The sequence below is a fragment of the Cucurbita pepo genome, chromosome 1 (assembly GCF_057944985.1).
Source record: "Cucurbita pepo subsp. pepo isolate OVF chromosome 1, ASM5794498v1, whole genome shotgun sequence".
Taxonomy (NCBI): Eukaryota; Viridiplantae; Streptophyta; class Magnoliopsida; order Cucurbitales; family Cucurbitaceae; genus Cucurbita; species Cucurbita pepo.
The window spans coordinates 7459983-7479551 of record NC_141798.1 but is presented as its reverse complement, the minus strand read 5'-3'; the positions used below and the strand labels follow the sequence as shown (position 1 = coordinate 7479551).

The following is a 19569-nucleotide window of genomic DNA, read 5'->3' as shown; positions in this document are numbered from 1 at the left end:
TGTCGCGTCAAGATTCTTTGACTGCTCCGCTTTCAATTTTAAACCATGAAGATCATCCAACGATTTTAAAATATATACGTTACTAACGAATTTTTACGAGTATTATTTTTTTTTACTCTTCAATCGACGTGAAATCTTATGGTTAAAGTCTCAACTTTATGAAATTGTGAATCGAAATACATCGATAAAGTATCGATATTGTTGAATATTCCTTTATACATTATAAATTTATATAAACATTCTAACATTTTGTTTTTTTTTTTTTTTTTTTTGTTATATTTTATCGGTTTATCTGTGATATAATGGAATTGTCAATTTATTCCCTCGTTTGAAATGATTTTTTAATACATATATATCATTGATGAAAATATTAAAAATTTGAACCTCGACCCAATGCGTTGAAAAATAAAACGATCCTCATTAAATTAGAGTGTAACGACCCTAATTTTCTACTAACCTAAAGTTACATACTATATGCATAACATAATTTATTTATGCAGAATCATTCATTTAAAACGACTTTATAAAACGATATCATGAACTTATACATCGTTTTAAAATAATATAAATGAAATATTCAAGGTAAATTAAAATAAAATTAAATAAAATATTAAAATTGTACTAATTTAAGATCTACGAAAATAAATGCAACAGATAACCGAATGTAATATTTCCACTGTTTACGCTGCTTTTCAATTATTTAATTCCAAGGAAAGGCTTCAACTTTTTTAAATAAAGTCATGGCGGCCCAAAACTTAAATGGGCTTCGTGGCGGCCCAAAACTTGGGATGGTGGAAAACAGTGAAAAATTAAATTATATCGCTGGATAATTTATATATATACACTGTCGGTTGTTCTACAAACTAGAGGGACACGTCACAGCTAGAGGACGACACGTAGTTAATCCACCGAGGATTTGATGGAGTTGATTCGACGTGTCATTATATTTTGTTGTTTGATGAGGAGCGACATGTCGTGTGGACATTGGCTCGGAAAGGAAACGGGGTTGATTCCTACTCATACTTCTTTACTTGAAGCAACCATGACGTCATCTGAAGGCTCGGGCTGACACGTCGTCTGCAATTTTGTTACAGATGTTACGACAAGTCGTTGGCCCATTTCATTTTTTCACTTTGACCTTGACTTTTTTATTTGCTATGACCAAAGTGTATGTTTTAGTGGATAATTTCTCGGTGCTTTTTCAATTTATTTGGTAATTTAATCATTTATAAGTTAACATTTTACACTGCACCTAATAAAATATTAGGGTTAGGTAATGATAAATTTGCATAACATGATTATACTAAGTTAAAAGTGGACCTCGACTTTAAGTTTAGGTCGATCAAGATCTAATCATAACATACTAAGAACTAGAAAAATTATAGGTCAAGTAATCACCTATAAATACATTATTTTAACTTAAAAGTCTATAGTATATGGATAAGATGGAGTGTCTTATTCTAGTAACATTATTAATACGACCCATTTTGAAATTCTTACGAATGATTTGATCTATATATTTATATGGATATATATGAATGAGATTAAATCAGCTAAATATATTGAATATCTAATCACATTAAAATATAATTTGAATAATTCAAATATATTATTTAGTAAATATTCTCTTATAATACTTATACATAGAAGTTGTGATAAAAGGTTACTTATCAGAATTTTCTTTCAAAAGGGTCTCACTAGACTTGACCTTTTGTTTGAGTAAGCAAGAAAGATAATGTAGAATGTAAAAAAAACTTTTATGGTAGGAATATTTCAAGAAGTCTGGTAAGCTACCGTCTCTATTATTATATTTATTGTTTCTTTTAATTTTGAATAAAATCAAAACGCTTTCGATACTTCCAATATATGATGAAGAGTTCATTTACATGAAACATAAAATGGTCCTTCGAATTCATTTTATCTTTAAACATATCAAACGTTTTTCTTTGAAATCAGTCACCTAATTAGGTCAAACTTTTAGTTACGAGATCTTTGGAAAAATCAAAAGTAAAGTCACGAAAGTTTACGTTCATGTTTAAATTTGAGACAATACAGAGTTACCAAGATTAATAATAAAAGTTAGGAAAGGCAAAGGAATTCAAAGAAAGCAGTGATGATAACCAAAAAGGGCATATGGTAGGTTGTGTAATTATACTTCTGCAAAGGCAAAAGGGATATAAGTATAGATTGGTTGAAAGGAAGCAACGTCATGACAGGGTGGGATTGATATCATCATAAAACCCACCAAAGTGGCCCTATAATTCTCCCATGCCTTCTGGAGGATGGCTAGTGGAGGCGAACCCTAGCTATCATCAACCCTTTGAATCTGTCTTTCATATCAATTTTTAACCAAAAACACACACACCACAACACCACAACACAACCCTAAATCATTAACTTCGCTGTTACTTCATGTGCTCTCAACATTTCTTCAATCCCATTTGTGCACCACCCTCCTCTATAAATATATTTATCTAGGGTTTCACATGAAAGATTTGAGTAAAATCTTGGATTTGATGAACTGCCCACTTCAAATTCAATTCACCTACATCATCCTATATCCATGAGAATATCTTTCTTAATTATTACTAGTTTACTTACGTTTTAGGGTAATCAAGGATGTTAACTACGTATTGTCACACGTCGGATGTGTTATCTATGGTTGCATATCCGTTCCAAATCCTTTTTATATGCTTTCATCTTAAGATCTTTACTATTCCATATTGGGTCAGTATGAGGGTGTATGACCGTTCACCAAAATCGTGTCTACCCATGCAAGGGCTAAAATGCCCTGAAATGAACTAGAGGGGGATATAACTAGTTGTCAGCTTCTTCCTACCCGATAGTTATATGCAGTAAGCCGTTGTTGTTGCCTTTTTGCTTATATTCCCATGTAACACTATTTACAATCTCTCAAATCTTGTTTTCAAAACTCTCTTTCGAAATCTCTCTGTCCCTATTTTCTAAAACCTTCTTCTTGAACCGAGGCCAGAGTCTCGAGCATACGTAGCTGGACTGTAGGCGATGCAAGAACGAATAGACTTAACTCACTTGTTGCTGTGAAGTAAGTGCCGCGCAATCACAAGTTCACAAGTCCACCACCATCAAAGTGCGAATAAGTTTAACTCACTTTTGTCGTACACAATCTTTCATCTTTGTGATAACATTGTAAGCCAATACGCTTGACTTAGTAAAAGAAATTAGTAACTTATGAAGTAGATTTACCAGTAGTTTTTAACTTGAGTACTGTAACGACCCGGTCCACCGCGAGTAGATATTGTCCTCTTTGGACTTTTTCCTTTTGGGCTTCCCCTCAATACTTTAAAACGGGTCTGCGGGGAAGGTTTCCACACCCTTATAAAAGGTATTTTGTTCTCCTCCCCAACCAATGTGGAACATCACAATCCATCCCCCCTTCGAGGCCAACGTCCTCACTGGCATTCGTTCCTTTCTCCAATTGATATGTGACCGGGACATCACAGGTACAAAATTTAGGAAATTTATCAGTGATTTTTGTTCTATAAATACTCATTAGAGGCTCTTTTTACAATAACAAAAAGAATTGAAAAGCATGATGTTTAATGCTGTTCCGTTCAAAGAAACTCTCCCCTCAAGTTATTCGTGCACTTTGATCAAAGGTCATATCCAAGAAACGTCTCCATTTCCACCGAATTCATAATGAAGTTTGAACATCTTCAAAAGGGCATGATTGAAAAAGTGAGAGCAAGCTGATTATACATATAAGGTAAAACAGAATTTCCACAGATAACCATGCAACAACACCACCCCTGCTCTTCACTCTTTCAAACTCAAAGAGCACAAATGAAACACCTTCTTTGTTGTAATTAATCAAACACAAAACACAGGCAAATCTCAGTAACCCCTTTTGATTGGATACCACAATATGGTTAATTAACACAAAAACTGAGTTGTTTTGTTTCTATATATACCTTAACAATAATGTTGTTGAATAGGGCTTTAATGATTTTGGGTTTGCTTTTTGTAAGCCATGCTCTGCTAACGTGACTGTTTGTTTACCAGAACTTGCCGGCCAACACCCTCCACGCCTTTCTTCTTCCATTTCTTTTTCTTTCTTTTGCCTTTCTTTTTCTTCTCTGTGTCTTGTTTTTGCCGCAAGATAGAGATTTGAAGTATACGATAGTTAGAAATCACGAACCTCCACGAAACTCGTGATCGTCTTCTTAATTAGCCAATGTAAGACTCATTCCCAACAATTTTCAATCATCCTCCTTTGGAACAAAGTACCCCAGTTTCCACACCCTTATAAATGGTGGTTTGTTCTCCTCCCCAACCAATGTGGGACATCACAATTCACTTCCTTCGGGGCCCAGCGTTCTCGCTGGCACTCTTTCCTTCCTCCAATCGATGTGGGACCGCTCCCAAATCCACCTCCTTTTGGGCCCAGCGTCCTTACTGGCACACTGCCTCGTATCTACCCCCTTCAGGAACAACGAGAAGGCTGGCACATCGTCCGGTGTCTGGCTCTGATACCATTTGTAACGGTCCAGATCCACCGCTAGCAGATATTGTCCTCTTTGAGATTTCTCCCTCCATTCTTAACATGGTCTCCTCTAGAGTTCTTGAACAAAATACACCATTTGTTCGACACTTGAAACATTTTTTTACTACACTTTCGAAGATCGCAACTTCTTTGTTTGGCATTTGAGGATACTATTAATATGGCTAAGTTAAGGGCATGACTCTAATGTCATGTACACGCTTCCTTCAACACTTGAGTCACTTTTTAATTACTATACCTTAGACTTTTTTGTTAGACTTTTGAAAATTTTATTGACATGGTCAAGTTATGGACTCGTACCAACAGAGATGCATTCTTTACTTATAAATCTATGATCATCTTCTGTGTGACTTTTTTCCGACCATCGATAGAATGCAGGTAGGTAGGTAGAGGTTTGATGTGTTGTGAGTAGCGTTCGGCTAATAATGGTTTTTATAGGGTGGAATTGCGAAGAAATAAAAAGCTTGGAGAACCGTGCATTGTTTCAATAAAGTGACTGGAAACATCTATTATTCCCCCCTACTGCCTCCCCCTTGCAGCAGCTTAGGTGACAATTATCTTATCAACACTTGGAGTGCGCTACTCAAGTTCTACGTCAAAACATTGTGAAAATTCTATGTAAACGTGGTTGGTTACTACGGCTAGTTCATTGTATTTATCGATATCGCTTTCAATGGTGAAACCTTCATGGCAATTATCTATAACGATATCACCGCTCAAATCTTTCTCACATTTGTCGTCGCTAATAATGACATTGAAGGCAAGGAGAGACACTCGAGTCTATTTATTTCCGTGTAGTTCTACTTTCGAGAGAATCAAGTTTGGACTTTCATCATGTTGGTCACTTAATCGGAAATCATTTAACATTTTAGATAATTCATAACCTATAATAGACAAGATAGATGATATTAAATGATGAGAAACATGGGCATGTCGTGAAAACTGAATTGGACCCATAATTACATATGTTCTCTAGAAAACGTAGCTTAAATTGTTCCATTAACGTTGATTGAAAGGCAGTCCCTTAATTCTAAAAGAAAAGGAGAGTATTCCCATGAGCCTTAATGAAGAAAGGTTGGTACTTGATGGTCTCAAAAAGTCATTAATTTTGATGCAAAAGTGTGTACCCATAAACATTTGAAGATAAACCCATCATGATTAATGCACAAAGATGGGTGAACCTCATAAACTTTTGTGTTTGTATGAATGAATGAATGAGAAGTAAAGAAAGAAAGATATGGAGTGTGTTCCAAGACACAATGATTACATGGTCTCAACGAAGCCGAAAGGGTTGGCGTGGACATGGCTAAGAGTATGGAACAACAAGGTGGGGGCCTAAACCATGGCTCATGCCAATAGGGGAACCCAAAAAGGAAACATAAACTTTTTTTTTTTTTTCTTTTTTTCCTTTTCTATTTGTGTTTAGGAGGTGTTCATGTGACTCAATAATCGGACCAACTCGAATTATCTAACCAAAACTATAAAAGTTAGGTTGAGTTAGGTTAACATGACTTGAATACCCCGAAAATAGGATTACAACTGCTCAACTCAATTCTACTCTATCTTTAAGATTATTATATCATATTAAAATAATGATTAAAAAAATAGATAAAAGAAAGGAAAAAATAATCTAATAAAAATAAAAATAAAAACTAATAAAGGGAAAGAAAAAAGAAATGTTTTAGCCAAAGCCAAGCTTTTTACTAGAATGAACTTTTTGGCCCTGTTTTTTTGTCATTGTTTGGTCGAGAAAGCAATGTTTTTGTACGTTTGCTTTCTTTTTAATGTGCTCCTATTTTTCCCGGTCACATCATAAAGACGAATTATATTATATCCATACATCAAACCATAAGTTAAAACGGGTAATATCTATTAACAGTGAACTTGAACGGTTATAAATAGTATCAAAGCCAGATATCGAGTAGTACGTCGGCAAGGACGTTGAGTCCTAAAGAGGAGGATTGTGAGATTCAACATCAGTTAGAGTGGGAAACAAAACAGTCCATCTAAGGATACAGAAATCTCTCTCTTGTAGATGCGTTTTAAAACTACAAGACCCATGACAATAAGTAACATATCAAAACAGACAATATCTATTAGTGGTGAACTTAGAGTACCGCAACCACCAATGAAATAACGTTATATTATAAACTATAAACTAAATGGGGTTTATTCTTTTTGTCATATGAATATAATAATGTGAGTTGTTTTTAATAATTATAATATCAAAGATCTCATCTCCCATCCTACAAAAGGTACAGAGAATGGACAAAGAATAATGGCGTAAGAAGAAAGTAAAGCAGAGAGAGAGAGAGAGAGAGAGATCTATATATTGGAATGGTGGTGGGAGAGATTTGCAGAGAGAGAGAGAGAGAGATATAGATGACTGAGAGAAAAGAAAAGGATTATCAGAAGAGAATACAAAAGGGAACCAAAAAGACCCAAAATCAAAGCTAAGATTTTGATCAAAAGGAATACAAACCTTTTATACTTCGTTTTTGGAGTGATATGCGTGGGGAAGATCAGCAAGAGGAACATCATCAGCAACAACAGGAGTGTTCACAAACAATTGAGAATATGTTTCAACAACAGCTTCTTCTCCACCAACACCTACAAAACAACAACGACGACGACAACAACAACAACGGAGACCATCATCATGGAACTGGAAGAGGGTTAATTTTTCCACCCGAACTTGTGTCGCCGGTTCTCCAGCCGTGGTCGTCGCTTAACCCTTTTATGATCCCTCCCCCGCCATCGTTGCCATGTTCATCATCATCATCCTATGGTGGTTTGTTTAACCGGAGACCACCTAATTGTGTTCAGTTTGCTTATGATGGTTCCTCTTCCACGGACCATCTAGGTCAGATCATATCCACCACGCTTGGACCCGTGGTTCATCCTGGCTCCATGGCTCCCTTTGGGCTACAAGCTGAGCTTGGCAAAATGAGTGCTCAAGAAATTATGGATGCTAAAGCTCTTGCAGCTTCTAAAAGCCATAGTGAAGCTGAGAGGAGGAGAAGAGAAAGAATCAACAACCATCTGGCTAAGCTCCGGAGCTTACTCCCTAATACCACTAAAGTAAGCATTTTTATATTCAAATCCCAATTCCCATTAATCTAACTTCGCATATATGTGCTTTCACGTATTATATTGATTTTCACATACCCTTTGGTTTCTTTGTTTTTATATTAATTACTACTCTCTTGCATTGTTCTTTTGGATCAAGTTTCAATCTTTGAACATATACAATACAAAGCTTAGTTAGGCTTTTAAAATATCAAGTTTTTTGCCTCTCCTTGATGGGTTTTTCCCTTGAAGAGGGTTAGTTCTAGGTAATCGCGTGAGATCTCATATTGGTTGGAGAGTGGAACGAAACATTCCTTGTAAGAGTATGGAAACCTCTCCCTAGTAGACACATTTTAAAACCGTGAGGGTGACGGTGATATGTAACGAGTTGAAGTGGACACTGTTTACTAGCGGTGGGCTTGGGCTCCTACAGATGGTATCAAAGCTAGACATTGGGTGGTGTGTCAACGAGAACACTGGTCCTGGAATGGATTGTGAGATCCCACATCGGTTGGAGAGGGGAACGAAACATTCTTTATAAGGGTATGGAAACCGCCCCCTAGTAAACACGTTTTAAAACTGTGAGGCTGACGGCGATACGTAACAGGCTGAAGCGGATAATGTTTATTAGCGGTGGGTTTGGGCTGTTACAAATGGTATCAAAGTCAGGCACCGGACAGCGTGTTAGTGAGGACGCTAGTCCCCTAAGGGGGGTGGATTGTGAGATCCAACATCGGTTGGAGAAGGGAACAAAACATTTCTGATAAGATTGTGGAAACCTCTCCATAGTAGACGCGTTTAAAGACCATGAGACTGACGACGATAACCTAACAAACCGAAGTAAACAATATGTACTAGCGGTAGGCTTGGGCTGTTACAAATGGGATCAGAGCCAGACACTTGGTGGGGGTGTGCTAGCAAGGACGCTGGCTCCTAGAGGGGGTGGATTGTGAGATCCCACATTGGTTAGAGAGGTGAACGAAGCATTCTTATTACGGTGTGGAAACCTCTCCCTAGAAGACACGTTTCAAAACCATGAGGCTGATGACAATACGTAACGGATCGAAGCAGACAATATTTACTAGCAGTTAACTTTGAGTTTACATAGGTTTGATATTGATAAGCTTTGTATTTCTCGTGAATAAAAGAAGTTACACCAAAAGGGTAGAATTAGGGTTAATACTTACGTAGTTTTGGTTGAATTTTATACGTATATACACACAGACGGACAAAGCTTCACTACTAGCAGAAGTAATACAACACGTGAAAGAGCTAAAACGGCAAACATCATTGATAGCAGAAACAAGTCCAATCCCAACAGAAGTTGACGAGGTAACAGTGGACGATGCCTCAGAGGAGATGATGATAAGTGGAGCCAAATTTGTAATAAAGGCTTCCCTTTGCTGCGAGGACCGTTCTGATCTCCTCCCGGACCTCATCAAAGCCCTCAAATCCTTGCGTTTAAGAACCCTCAAAGCTGAAATCACGACGCTTGGTGGGCGTGTAAGAAATGTGTTGTTTATCACAGCTGAAGAAGAGCAACAACATGATCCCGAACAGCAACACAATATGAGCTCTATTCAAGAAGCACTCAAAGCTGTGATGGAAAGAACAGGAGGGGATGATTCTTCTTCAGCAAATATCAAAAGACTAAGGACCACAAATAACATCAATATCCTTTGATTTATGGGCTTTTTTTTTTTTTTTTTATGAGTGGCAGTGAAGTTAAAAAGAAAAACCCTAATGAGGCATGGCTCCTTTTTTAAAAATGGATATCCACTCGCTTGGTTTCAACCACGTTTTGTTACCTTTCATATACAACTTTGTATCCACAAAATGGAATTTCAGCTTTCTTGATATCATCTTGGTCACGTTGGATGAAAGTCCGACGTCGGCTAATTTAGGGAATACTATCTCCACTGGACAATATCATATCATTATGGAGAGTTGTGTTCATATAACAGGTCAAACATAAAGTATTGGTAAAGCGTAGACGTTATAACTCGTACCCAATGCCACGACCAAAATACTATGATACCAATTGTTATAGGGGAAGTATAAGAGGAAGCTAGATCGATTGTACTCACACACCCACGAATGGAAATTAAACAAAGAGACAAAGATTTACGTGTTAAAAAAAAAAAGAAACTCTCCTAAATCCACGAGTGGTAGCTAATCACTATAACCAAAAAAGTGTTTTCGAGTTTATCTCTCACACTTTCACATTACAACGTTTCACTTACAAAGTTCGTTTCAATTGACTCTAAGCAAATACAAAATGATAAGGACTTTACATCTCAAAATAATGCTAGACAAATCTTTATATAAATCGAGATGATCCATGTATCACATGAGAATATGAACCGAAAGGGCTATGAACTAAATGAGAGTTATGACAATGTTAGGTTTTGACATAACTAAATCACATAAACAATTGAATGATATTATTGAATACTGTCTATTACAGCCCTACAAATAAACCTACAAATAAACTTACCACAAATCTTGAAACAAATCGGAAAAATATGATAAACAAATCTAAAAAAATATTTAAATTAAATTCTTAAAAATACTCTAACTATTTTGACTTAATCAAACGCTTATAACACACCATACATCTTCACGACAACTAAGACGACAACTTACAGACTTCCAACTCAAGCTTGTACATAAAATACCAGAAGTGTTGACTGGGACATGATTTATTTGAGCTTATCTTGTCAACATTTAACTCAATTTAACTCAATTTTAGTATTTTATTTTTCTTAATTTAAGAGAAAATTGTTAGAAATGGGTTAATAAATCGGGCCGGTCCAATAATGAAGGTGAGATAAACACAATCCAACGAATCAAGCGGTGATAGCGGACTTCATAAACGCACAGTTCAAAGTGGAAGGCCACGTCGGATACAAAATGCAAAAATCTTCTAACGTTTCCAGCTTTTATCATCAACGCATAACCACAAACTCTCCCACTCGCTCTCACCCGCTATCTTCTCTCATCGTCGATTAAGATTTTCAAAGAGCGTTCTCTATACGCGCCATATGGCGCGTGATTATGGCTTATAATCCTCTTATATAAAACCACGGAATTCTGATCTGCCTTTCTTTTTTTTTTACTTGCGCTTTCGGTTACCGTCGTTCCAAGGCTTTGCTCTCTCTAGGGTATTAGCATAATTCTCTCGAATCCGGCGTCGGACCTGCTGCTGTGGTCTTGCATCTTCGCGAAGGCCGCGATCGATTTCTGAAGATGAAGATTTTTGTCAAGACTCTCAAGGGCTCGCACTTCGAAATCGAAGTTAAGCCTGAAGATATGGTCAGTTTACTTTCTTCATCGGTTTCAGTTTTGTTTTTCATTTAAATCGTTCGCATTAAGATTGTGACTCGGAATCGAGGCTCTTTAACTACGTTTTGGATTCCGGTTTGTGCTTATTACTTCCAATTCAAATGTAATTAGGGTTTATGCGATGGTAGTTCGTTGTTTTAGTTGTTGAATTGCTGCTTGTTGTGCGATCGAATTGAATTGCGATTTGGAATTTGCATCTTGCTCGTCGTGGTTACTGCACTAATTCTGTAACGTTTCTTTTGTTATTTTTTACCTAGTAGGACATTAAGTAGTTCTTTTTGTTTTATTGTTTTTTGTTTTATTGTAGCTACTGGACGTGTATATTGGTATGCGTTGTCATTAGCATTAAGTTGCGTAGTTAATCTAATACTTGAGTGCTTACTTACAATTAACTTCACAACTGATGTCATCGTTTCCTATGGGGACTTGGACCAGAAGTGATCTCGCTGCTCGTAATTTGAGAATGATGTATTAAATTCGAAACAATAAGAAAGACAAAGACGGCAGGTCTTAAGACCGATTGATTGAATGATTACGGAGAGAAGCTTTGAATGGATAAGAATTATTTCATTTGTAACCCAAATATTCAGTAAGGAAAGGAAGGATAAGGCACCAATTCCTACATAATAATAAGAAAGGTAAAAAAAACAACCATACGTTTATTTAAACAAGGAGCATCATTGAGAAGGTTTGATAACGCTAAGATCCATAAAGTTAAATACACTTTTAGACTTCTCAAATACTATTCCTGTAAATCGTGTATAAACATAATGTTCTTGTAATTCTAAAGAATATACTAATACTGTGACCTAGACGTCTCACTGCTTTTTCTTGATCCAATCAACATCCATACTCACCTATTCCTCTAGATTCTAGCACAATTAAGTATGTGATCAAATTAATGATTCACCTAATTATTTTTTTCTCCTTTGGTTTTTCAGCGACATTAGACTTTGAGTGATGAAATTATATGTGGCCCAGCAATTTATCATCTCTACTGTAGTTTTCCATTGAACTGATCCTTTCAGTTTCACGTTCTGAAGTGATGCAATTCCAATTATAGAATTGCAAGAAACCTTAGCCCCTCCCTTATAAGCAGATGCATTGCGCCTGATTCATCTCCTCCTCTTTGCATTCTTGTGGAACTACTTAATATTTTCAAGTATTTGTTTTGCATATGTTCCTAAAGGCTGTAGGTGAAGTTCTCTTTCTACATGAAACAAAGCCCTTCTTTGTAATTTAGCATCTAGCAATCTCTTGGATGAGGAATTTTCTTTTGGACCTTGTCAAACCATTTTCATTTAACCTTCTCCTTTGTGTTCAGTATAGTGGGGTTCTACATATTAGGTATGTATGGGAGTCATGAGTAATGACAACTTTTGTGAATGCCCACAAGTTCCACCCATGATTTCCTGTCTTGTACAGGAATATAATTATTAATCCTCTGCCATTTCCTCATTCTATCGGGTTAAGCATTTATATCTTTGCCCTAATCTTGTGTTTCAACCTCTCCCCATTCCGAAGTGCTTTCCTATACCACACAAGTTATAACTATTTAGGAAGCAACTAGGTGTTCTAATTGCTTTCAACCGTCTCTAAGGATTCTGTCATGCATAAGAGCCAATAACTTCTCGTGCAACATGCACTCTTGTAAAGCTTCTAATCATGGTCGAAATTTGACCTTGATCACACTTGTAGCTGGCTTTTAGTCCATTGTCCTACTGTTGTTATTCTACGTGGCTTTTAGTTGCATGGTGATTACACTGTTGTAAGTCATTTCTCTAATTTTCTCCTCAGATTCTCAAGATAGAGCCGATTCTAAAAATTAGGTCTAAATCAGGTAATTTAGTTTTATATGAAGGGACTGCGTTGAGCCTATGTAAGGATATTACTTTTTATTTTTTCTTCCTTTTTTTAGAAGCAACTTCCAAAATATGTAAGGCCTGTCACTTTCACTTGCTGCCAATCCCATTAGGTCAGAGGCACAATCAAGTTAGATGTGTTGGCCATGTATGTTGATTTTTTATTTTTTTGGAATTCTGAAATGCTTGGAAGTTACCCCTGATAAAATATCATCATGGAATTCATCGATGGTGCTAATTAATTTAATAGCCAAAATGTAATACGTCAAAATTTAAATATTTAATTGGTAACTAAACTGTATAAATGTATACTATCATTTTTCTTTATCCATTTTATTTGAGCAGTTTTCTTTTTTTTTTTTTTTTTTTTTTTTGTATTAAAGGAATTGCACAGACGTTAGATATCAAACTCCTCTAATCTCAATTATAGATTAGTATATACAATAAATGGCAAATTCTCCTAAAATCATGGACTAGACTTTACAGAGTAAAATTTAAAATTTAAAATATTTACATAATTTTATTTGAGTCTTTTATCTGACCTAATTGACATCATCATAATAGAATAATTGGCATTAATACTACAAGATCCACAATGTAAAGTCATGGGCATTAGATTAGCCAACCCCACTAACAACTAAATTTTTCAAGATCCTTGCGTTAGTGCTTCAGAATTGTGTATGTCTACTGCTTGCTACCATCTAACATTTAAGAAGAGAGAATACTTGCGGTACTTAATGCTTATTAAGTAAATTTTCGCTCAAATAGTTAATCTTTGTTTGATGCTGGCACCTACATTTACTGCAAGATTTTACAAACAAAATAAGTTTAATACATATATTCCACCTTTGGTAAATTTTAAAAAGCACATGGTTGTATTCAACTTTCATTATCTGTTGTGCCACCATGCATACCTCTGCCTTTTGAATGTTAAATAAATTGATTTTTGTTGGTTCTTAGGTTGCTGATGTGAAGAAAAACATAGAAACTGTTCAGGGTGCTGATGTTTACCCTGCCGCTCAGCAGATGCTTATCCATCAAGGGAAAGTCCTTAAAGACGGCACAACACTGGACGAAAATAAAGTTTCCGAAAATAGTTTTATTGTAATAATGTTAACAAAGGTAATGATTTTTTTTTTTTTTTTTTTTTTTTTTTTTTTTTGATCGGAAGGATTGTGTAAATAATATATTCTTGGGATATGAGAGATTAATATTCTTACAAAGAAAAAAGCTTGATTCTTTATTTTAACAAAAAGAGATATTCAATGAGTTCACTGGTTAGATTACCTCATGCCATCATCAAAAGGCATCGTGAAAGCCAATACCCTCCAGGCTTCACATTAGTGAAGGTTATATGCTAAAATGACACATCTATAGTTCAGTCAATCATGTTGGAGACTGGAATAGCACCTGGATATGTATTGTGTGTTTTGGCTTTAACTAGAGCTTTTGATGGTCAAAGATGAACTATATGATGAAAGGGGTAATGTATTTATTTTTGTATTGATGATATGTTTCTTTAATTTAACACAGTTTCCACATGGTACTCCTTTTTAAGCTAGAAAGATGTGATAGTGAGGATGCAATTTTAGTTGGATGAAACAAGGAGGTGTTCTTCCACCCTCTGTTTCGAGATAAGGGTTGTATATTTTTGTGGTCTTCTTTTAAACTACTTTATGAGGGATGTGGATGGAGAGAAATAGGTGACGTTTTAATGGAATGTTGAGGCCTTGTGAAGAAGTTAGTGTGTTTCCCTTTGAGTGTCTATGCCCAACTATTTTTGTTATTATTAGAGAAATTTTGTCAGGAAACGTGTAGTATTCATTCCTTGACTGTACTTGCTCTCTTAGTTTTATGAAGAGGGAAGATGGTTTACCACTATTGATTGGGAGAGTTGTCTTGATAACGCTGTATACTACCTTGCCTTGGGATGGAGGCTTACAAATTGGTAGTGTAGTGCTGGGAAGTGTCGGCACTACAGAAGAGAGTGTTTCTGCCTTCGTTTGTATTGTTTGTTACTAAGTTGCACAGCACTGTTCCTGTTGTCTGCACTTGATTTGAAGTGACGACAAAAATCTTGATGTGTTTAGTAGTACAAGATCATATTGCAACTTTTATTGATGGGCTAAAGTGTGAAACCTTTTGTTTATTTCTCTTCATGACCTTTTTTTTTTTATCTCTGTTTTGTTTTGCTCAAATGATTGTTTTGTTTTTTTATTTACTTTTTGTTTGTAGAATAAAAGTTCATCGGGTGCGACATCTTCTACCACACAAGCTGCGCCAGTATCGAAGGTAAGCATAATTATAAGCTTTACTGGCAAGTGGTAATGGTGGTGACAGTTCCAATGTGTCTTTGAATGTTTTAAATGTTGTAATTCACTTTTTTCCATCTTTTCCCCTTCTGTTTTTTCCACCGAGTTTATTGGATGCTAATATCAATTCTTGTGTAAGCTTTTTAGTACTTAATTTTGGTGGTTTGTATTCTTTCGTGAGCCAATAGTTGTACCTGTCCCTCGAAGTGGTTGGTCATTTTCACACTATTTAATGAATTTATCAGTTACTCTAATTCTCTGTAATTAACAAAAAACTAATATATATTGCTTAAAATAGTGGATGCATAAACTTGTCTTCAAGTATTTATATAATTGACAAAATGGTTTTTCATTTCTTCATAATACTCTGAAGTCGATGGTTTTTTTTTTTAAAAAAAAAAGATATTGATGCTACAATAGTAGTTGTACATGTTATCTCAAAATAATCATATACAAACCATTCATGATGTTTGATTTCTGTTGCCAATCCTTTGGAGTTAAAGCAGTGTTCTTCAATTGTGTTATTTATTCCCATAAAATATTATTTTTTCGACTAATTTTCTTGTGAAAAAGGAAATAAAGAGAAATTGGATTTATAGTATGATATGACTAACTTGCAGGCACCACAGAACACTGCCCCTGCACCTGCTGCCACTCCAGTGTCAACGTCGGAAGTTCCTCTACCAACGTCAGCACCGTGAGTTTAAATTCACTTCTTTGTCTTTCACTTCATTTTCCAGAATAATTGTTCTGGGAGCATTTACGATTATGTCAATAATCCTTATTTCAGGCCTGCTACTGTTACCGACTCTACTCCTCCCGCTCCTCCGGCTCTGGCTCCGGCTCCAGCTCCATCTCCAGCTGCAGTTCCTGCAACCACTGTTTTGTGAGGAATTTTCTGCCCTTTCCTTGATGGTTTTTCGTATTCATTGCAAGGGCTCCTTTCTCTCTATTTCAAGTTTTCTAAATCTCCTGTATTACACTTTATGAAACACAGGGCAGAATCCGATGTCTACAGCCAAGCAGCTTCTAACCTGGTTGCTGGTAGTAACTTGGAGGACACTATCCAACAAATTCTTCTCATGGGCGGAGGGATTTGGGACAGAGACACTGTTGTTCGAGCTCTTCGTGCTGCTTACAATAATCCAGAAAGGGCTGTTGATTACCTTTATTCTGTAAGTCCAGATTTTAATTCTTTTTCGGTTCTACTGTTAATTCTCGTCTCAACATATTTTAGCAAGTTCTCTTTTGAGGCTTTCTTTCAGTTGAGGAGTGGACCTTGAACTTGTAATTGTACTTGAATTTGGAATTACTATTGCTTGATGTTCCTTATTAGTGAATGAATTATGAATGGTCATACTTTTATCTCTGCTAGCTTAATTGATTTAGAATGTATTGTATGAACAAAATTATCTTATTATATATAGGGAATACCTGAACAACTTGAAGCCCCACCTGCTGCTGGAGTTCCGTCTACTGTGCAAGCGACCAACCCTTCAGCCCAACCTGCACAGCCAGCCCAACCTGCACAGCCAGCCCAGCCTGCATCTGTGACGTCAACTGGCCCAAATGCTAATCCATTAGATCTCTTTCCTCAGGTAGGAAAAGAAAAATTAAGCAACTTGATAGGTTCGTTTTAATATTACAAGTTTGCTAGGAAAAAATGATCGAGAAATTTTATAGGTTATTTTCAAACTTGAAAGTTTATGAACCTATTTTTTGTTTTTTACTTCAGGGTTTGCCTAATATATCTTCCGGAGCTGTTGGTTCCGGCAGTCTTGATTTTCTACGAAATAGTCCTCAGGTCTCTCTCTCCTCCTTCTCCCAAACCGACAGATTCACTTCATATTATGCCCGCCTCTGAAAATGTGTTCTTTCTTGTCTCAGTTCCAAGCTTTGCGAGCAATGGTGCGAGCTAATCCTCAGATACTCCAGGTTCTTCATCTACTGCAATTGACACTTTTTTCTAAACGTGAGGTTCATTACTTCATTTTATAAAGGCCCCCTTTCTTTGATTTTGTTTTAGCCTATGCTTCAAGAGTTGGGTAAACAAAATCCTCAGTTGATTAGGCTTATTCAAGATCATCAACCTGACTTCCTCCGCTTGATTAATGAGCCCCTTGAAGGAGAAGGGTAAATCCTTTTTCCCCACTTCTCACTTTGAAACAATGGTGGAAGTTGATGGATTATAATAATATCCAAAAACTTGTTCAGGAATATACTTGGGCAGCTTGCTGAGGCTATGCCGCAGGCTATAACTGTAACCCCGGAGGAGCGTGAAGCCATTCAACGGGTTAGTTTACCTTATACATCATCATATGACTTCTGTTTAGAGAGAATTTAATAGATATTAAAAGAACTTGTCTTGTTTTCATTTACTAATATAAATAATAAGGTGAAGTTTGTTAAATTATGAGTTTATTTTACCCTTAAGTTTGGCATCAATCTATTCTCCTAGCTTTAAGTGTCTAAAAGTGTCTAATTGGTCTTTGAACTTTTAATTATGTGTCTAACCGGTTCATTCTTGATTTAGCAACTTTTAATTGATTCTTGAATGGTCAATTTTACGTTTAGTAGTTCCTTGAAATATTCAAAAATTAAAAAATTAATTGATATATTAAATAAAAATTGAATTTTATGTTTGAAGTGACTCTTAACTTCCAACTTTATATCTGGAAATTTTAAAAACATCAATCAATTTCGACATTATTGAAAGTTAAAAAATCTATTAAAGACAATCTTGCATTTGAACATAAAAATAAAGGCAATGGGATTCATTAGATCTTTTATGATTAACTATATTGTGGTTATCTGTCTTCCTTCCAAACAGCTTGAGGATTTGGGCTTCGACAGAGCTCTAGTAGTGGAGGTTTTCTTCGCCTGCAACAAGAACGAGGAAATGGCTGCCAACTATCTTTTAGATCATATTCACGAATTTGAGGGTAATCAGAATTAGTCCATTCTCCTGCCGATTTTAATAAACCCCAAAAAGGAAAACATATATATATATATATATATATATATATATATATATATATATATATATATGAAGACAGCCAATCCAACATCAAAACAAAAAGAAAAGAATCTGTATTTATCCGTTGTGCTCCCCTCCGATCTCTGTCTTTCTTTTCGCCTTTGGCAACATTGTGAATTGTGCTTGCTGTGAACATAGATGTGAAGATGCGTTTTTTATTTTTATTTTATTTTTAATTTGCAACCCAATACTTCGAGGCTTGTGTCAATGTAATTTCTATACTTCAACTGGAATTCGACTTCTTTTTAGTCTATTATTTTGTCAGTACTGTTCCCTATAGGCTTAAGGATCGATCAGACGTGTTCTGTTGTGATTGAAAATTCAATGCGTTATGTTGTCATTGTCTTATTATTTGTAAATTTCACACTGGAGAGTTTCCAAGGTATAGATGTCTGGAACGTTACAAAAATGTCATTAAATCTGGATCTAGTAATCTTTTATTAATGAACCTCGATTGAGGAGTATAATGAATCATCTAACCTCATTTTGAAAAACTTTGATACTCTCGATATTATACTAACGTTTATCTTAATTACATCTTTAATTTATTGTTTATTTTAATTACATCTTTGATTTATTACTTTATTCATTACTTTCAAATTCTGGTTGTAAAGGTGAAAGTCTTGTTGATCATTTTTGTTGTAGTTCAAGATGATATTTGAGTTTAATAAAAATATCTATAATTTGTCCTTAAAATATAAATTTCAATAAACCATCATAATATATTAAATATGGCTAAAAATATATATTTGCAAATAAAAAAAAAATATAGCAATCTCATTTATTTATTTTATTTTCAACCTCAAAAATGTTTCAAAAATACTATTTAAATTTTGAAATTTCACTAATAACCTAAATTTTTTATTAAAGAAATTAAAAAATACTTTTTTTTAAAGAAAATAGTTCAAAAATATTCATATTAGTAAACTATGTTTTAAATGAAAGTAGTATTAATCTCTTTAAATTTTTATACACAAAATATTTTTTGTTAGTTTTAAAAATATTTGGAGGTGAATTAATGAAAATTTTGAAAGCTCTCAAGTTTTTTTTTTTTTTTTTTTTATAACTCTTTAGAAAGTTTAAGGACATTTTTTTAAAACATAATTGTATATTTTAAAAAGTTTTATAAAATTCAAGAGTATTATTTAGACTTTTTCAAAAGTGTAAGAATTATTAGAACTTTGAAAGTATAAAACACAATATTTTTATTGATTTAGTCAAAAGTTTTGGATGGGCGTATTTTATTTCTATTCAATCCGGTACAAATATGGACGTAATTTTATAATATTAGGAATATGATTAAAACAATTTATAATGGTTGTCAAGTAGAGCATTCTTTAATTATTTATTTATTTTTTAATTTTAAACTTAAGATTTGTTACAATTTTAGAAGTTTTGTATGAT

At 35.0% G+C, this 19569-nt stretch overlaps 2 protein-coding genes across 2 annotated transcripts; both read left to right on the top strand.

Moving 5' to 3' along the window:
• Window positions 1-6884: 6884 nt before the first annotated feature.
• On the top strand, window positions 6885-9518 carry LOC111799997 (transcription factor bHLH30). Its single transcript, XM_023683566.2, has 2 exons — window positions 6885-7621; window positions 8834-9518. Exons 1-2 carry the CDS (start codon window positions 7049-7051, stop codon window positions 9290-9292), a joined length of 1032 nt encoding a protein of 343 aa, XP_023539334.2. The 5' UTR covers window positions 6885-7048; the 3' UTR covers window positions 9293-9518.
• A 1198-nt stretch (window positions 9519-10716) lies between these two features.
• Window positions 10717-18429, top strand: LOC111799989 (ubiquitin receptor RAD23d). The gene is made up of 12 exons (XM_023683553.2): window positions 10717-10924; window positions 13777-13938; window positions 15052-15108; window positions 15749-15825; window positions 15919-16014; window positions 16126-16303; window positions 16556-16726; window positions 16864-16932; window positions 17016-17063; window positions 17155-17261; window positions 17343-17421; window positions 17959-18429. The coding sequence occupies exons 1-12, from the start codon at window positions 10859-10861 to the stop codon at window positions 18082-18084; spliced, it is 1236 nt and encodes a 411-aa protein (XP_023539321.2). The 5' UTR covers window positions 10717-10858; the 3' UTR covers window positions 18085-18429.
• The last annotated feature ends 1140 nt before the right edge of the window (window positions 18430-19569 follow it).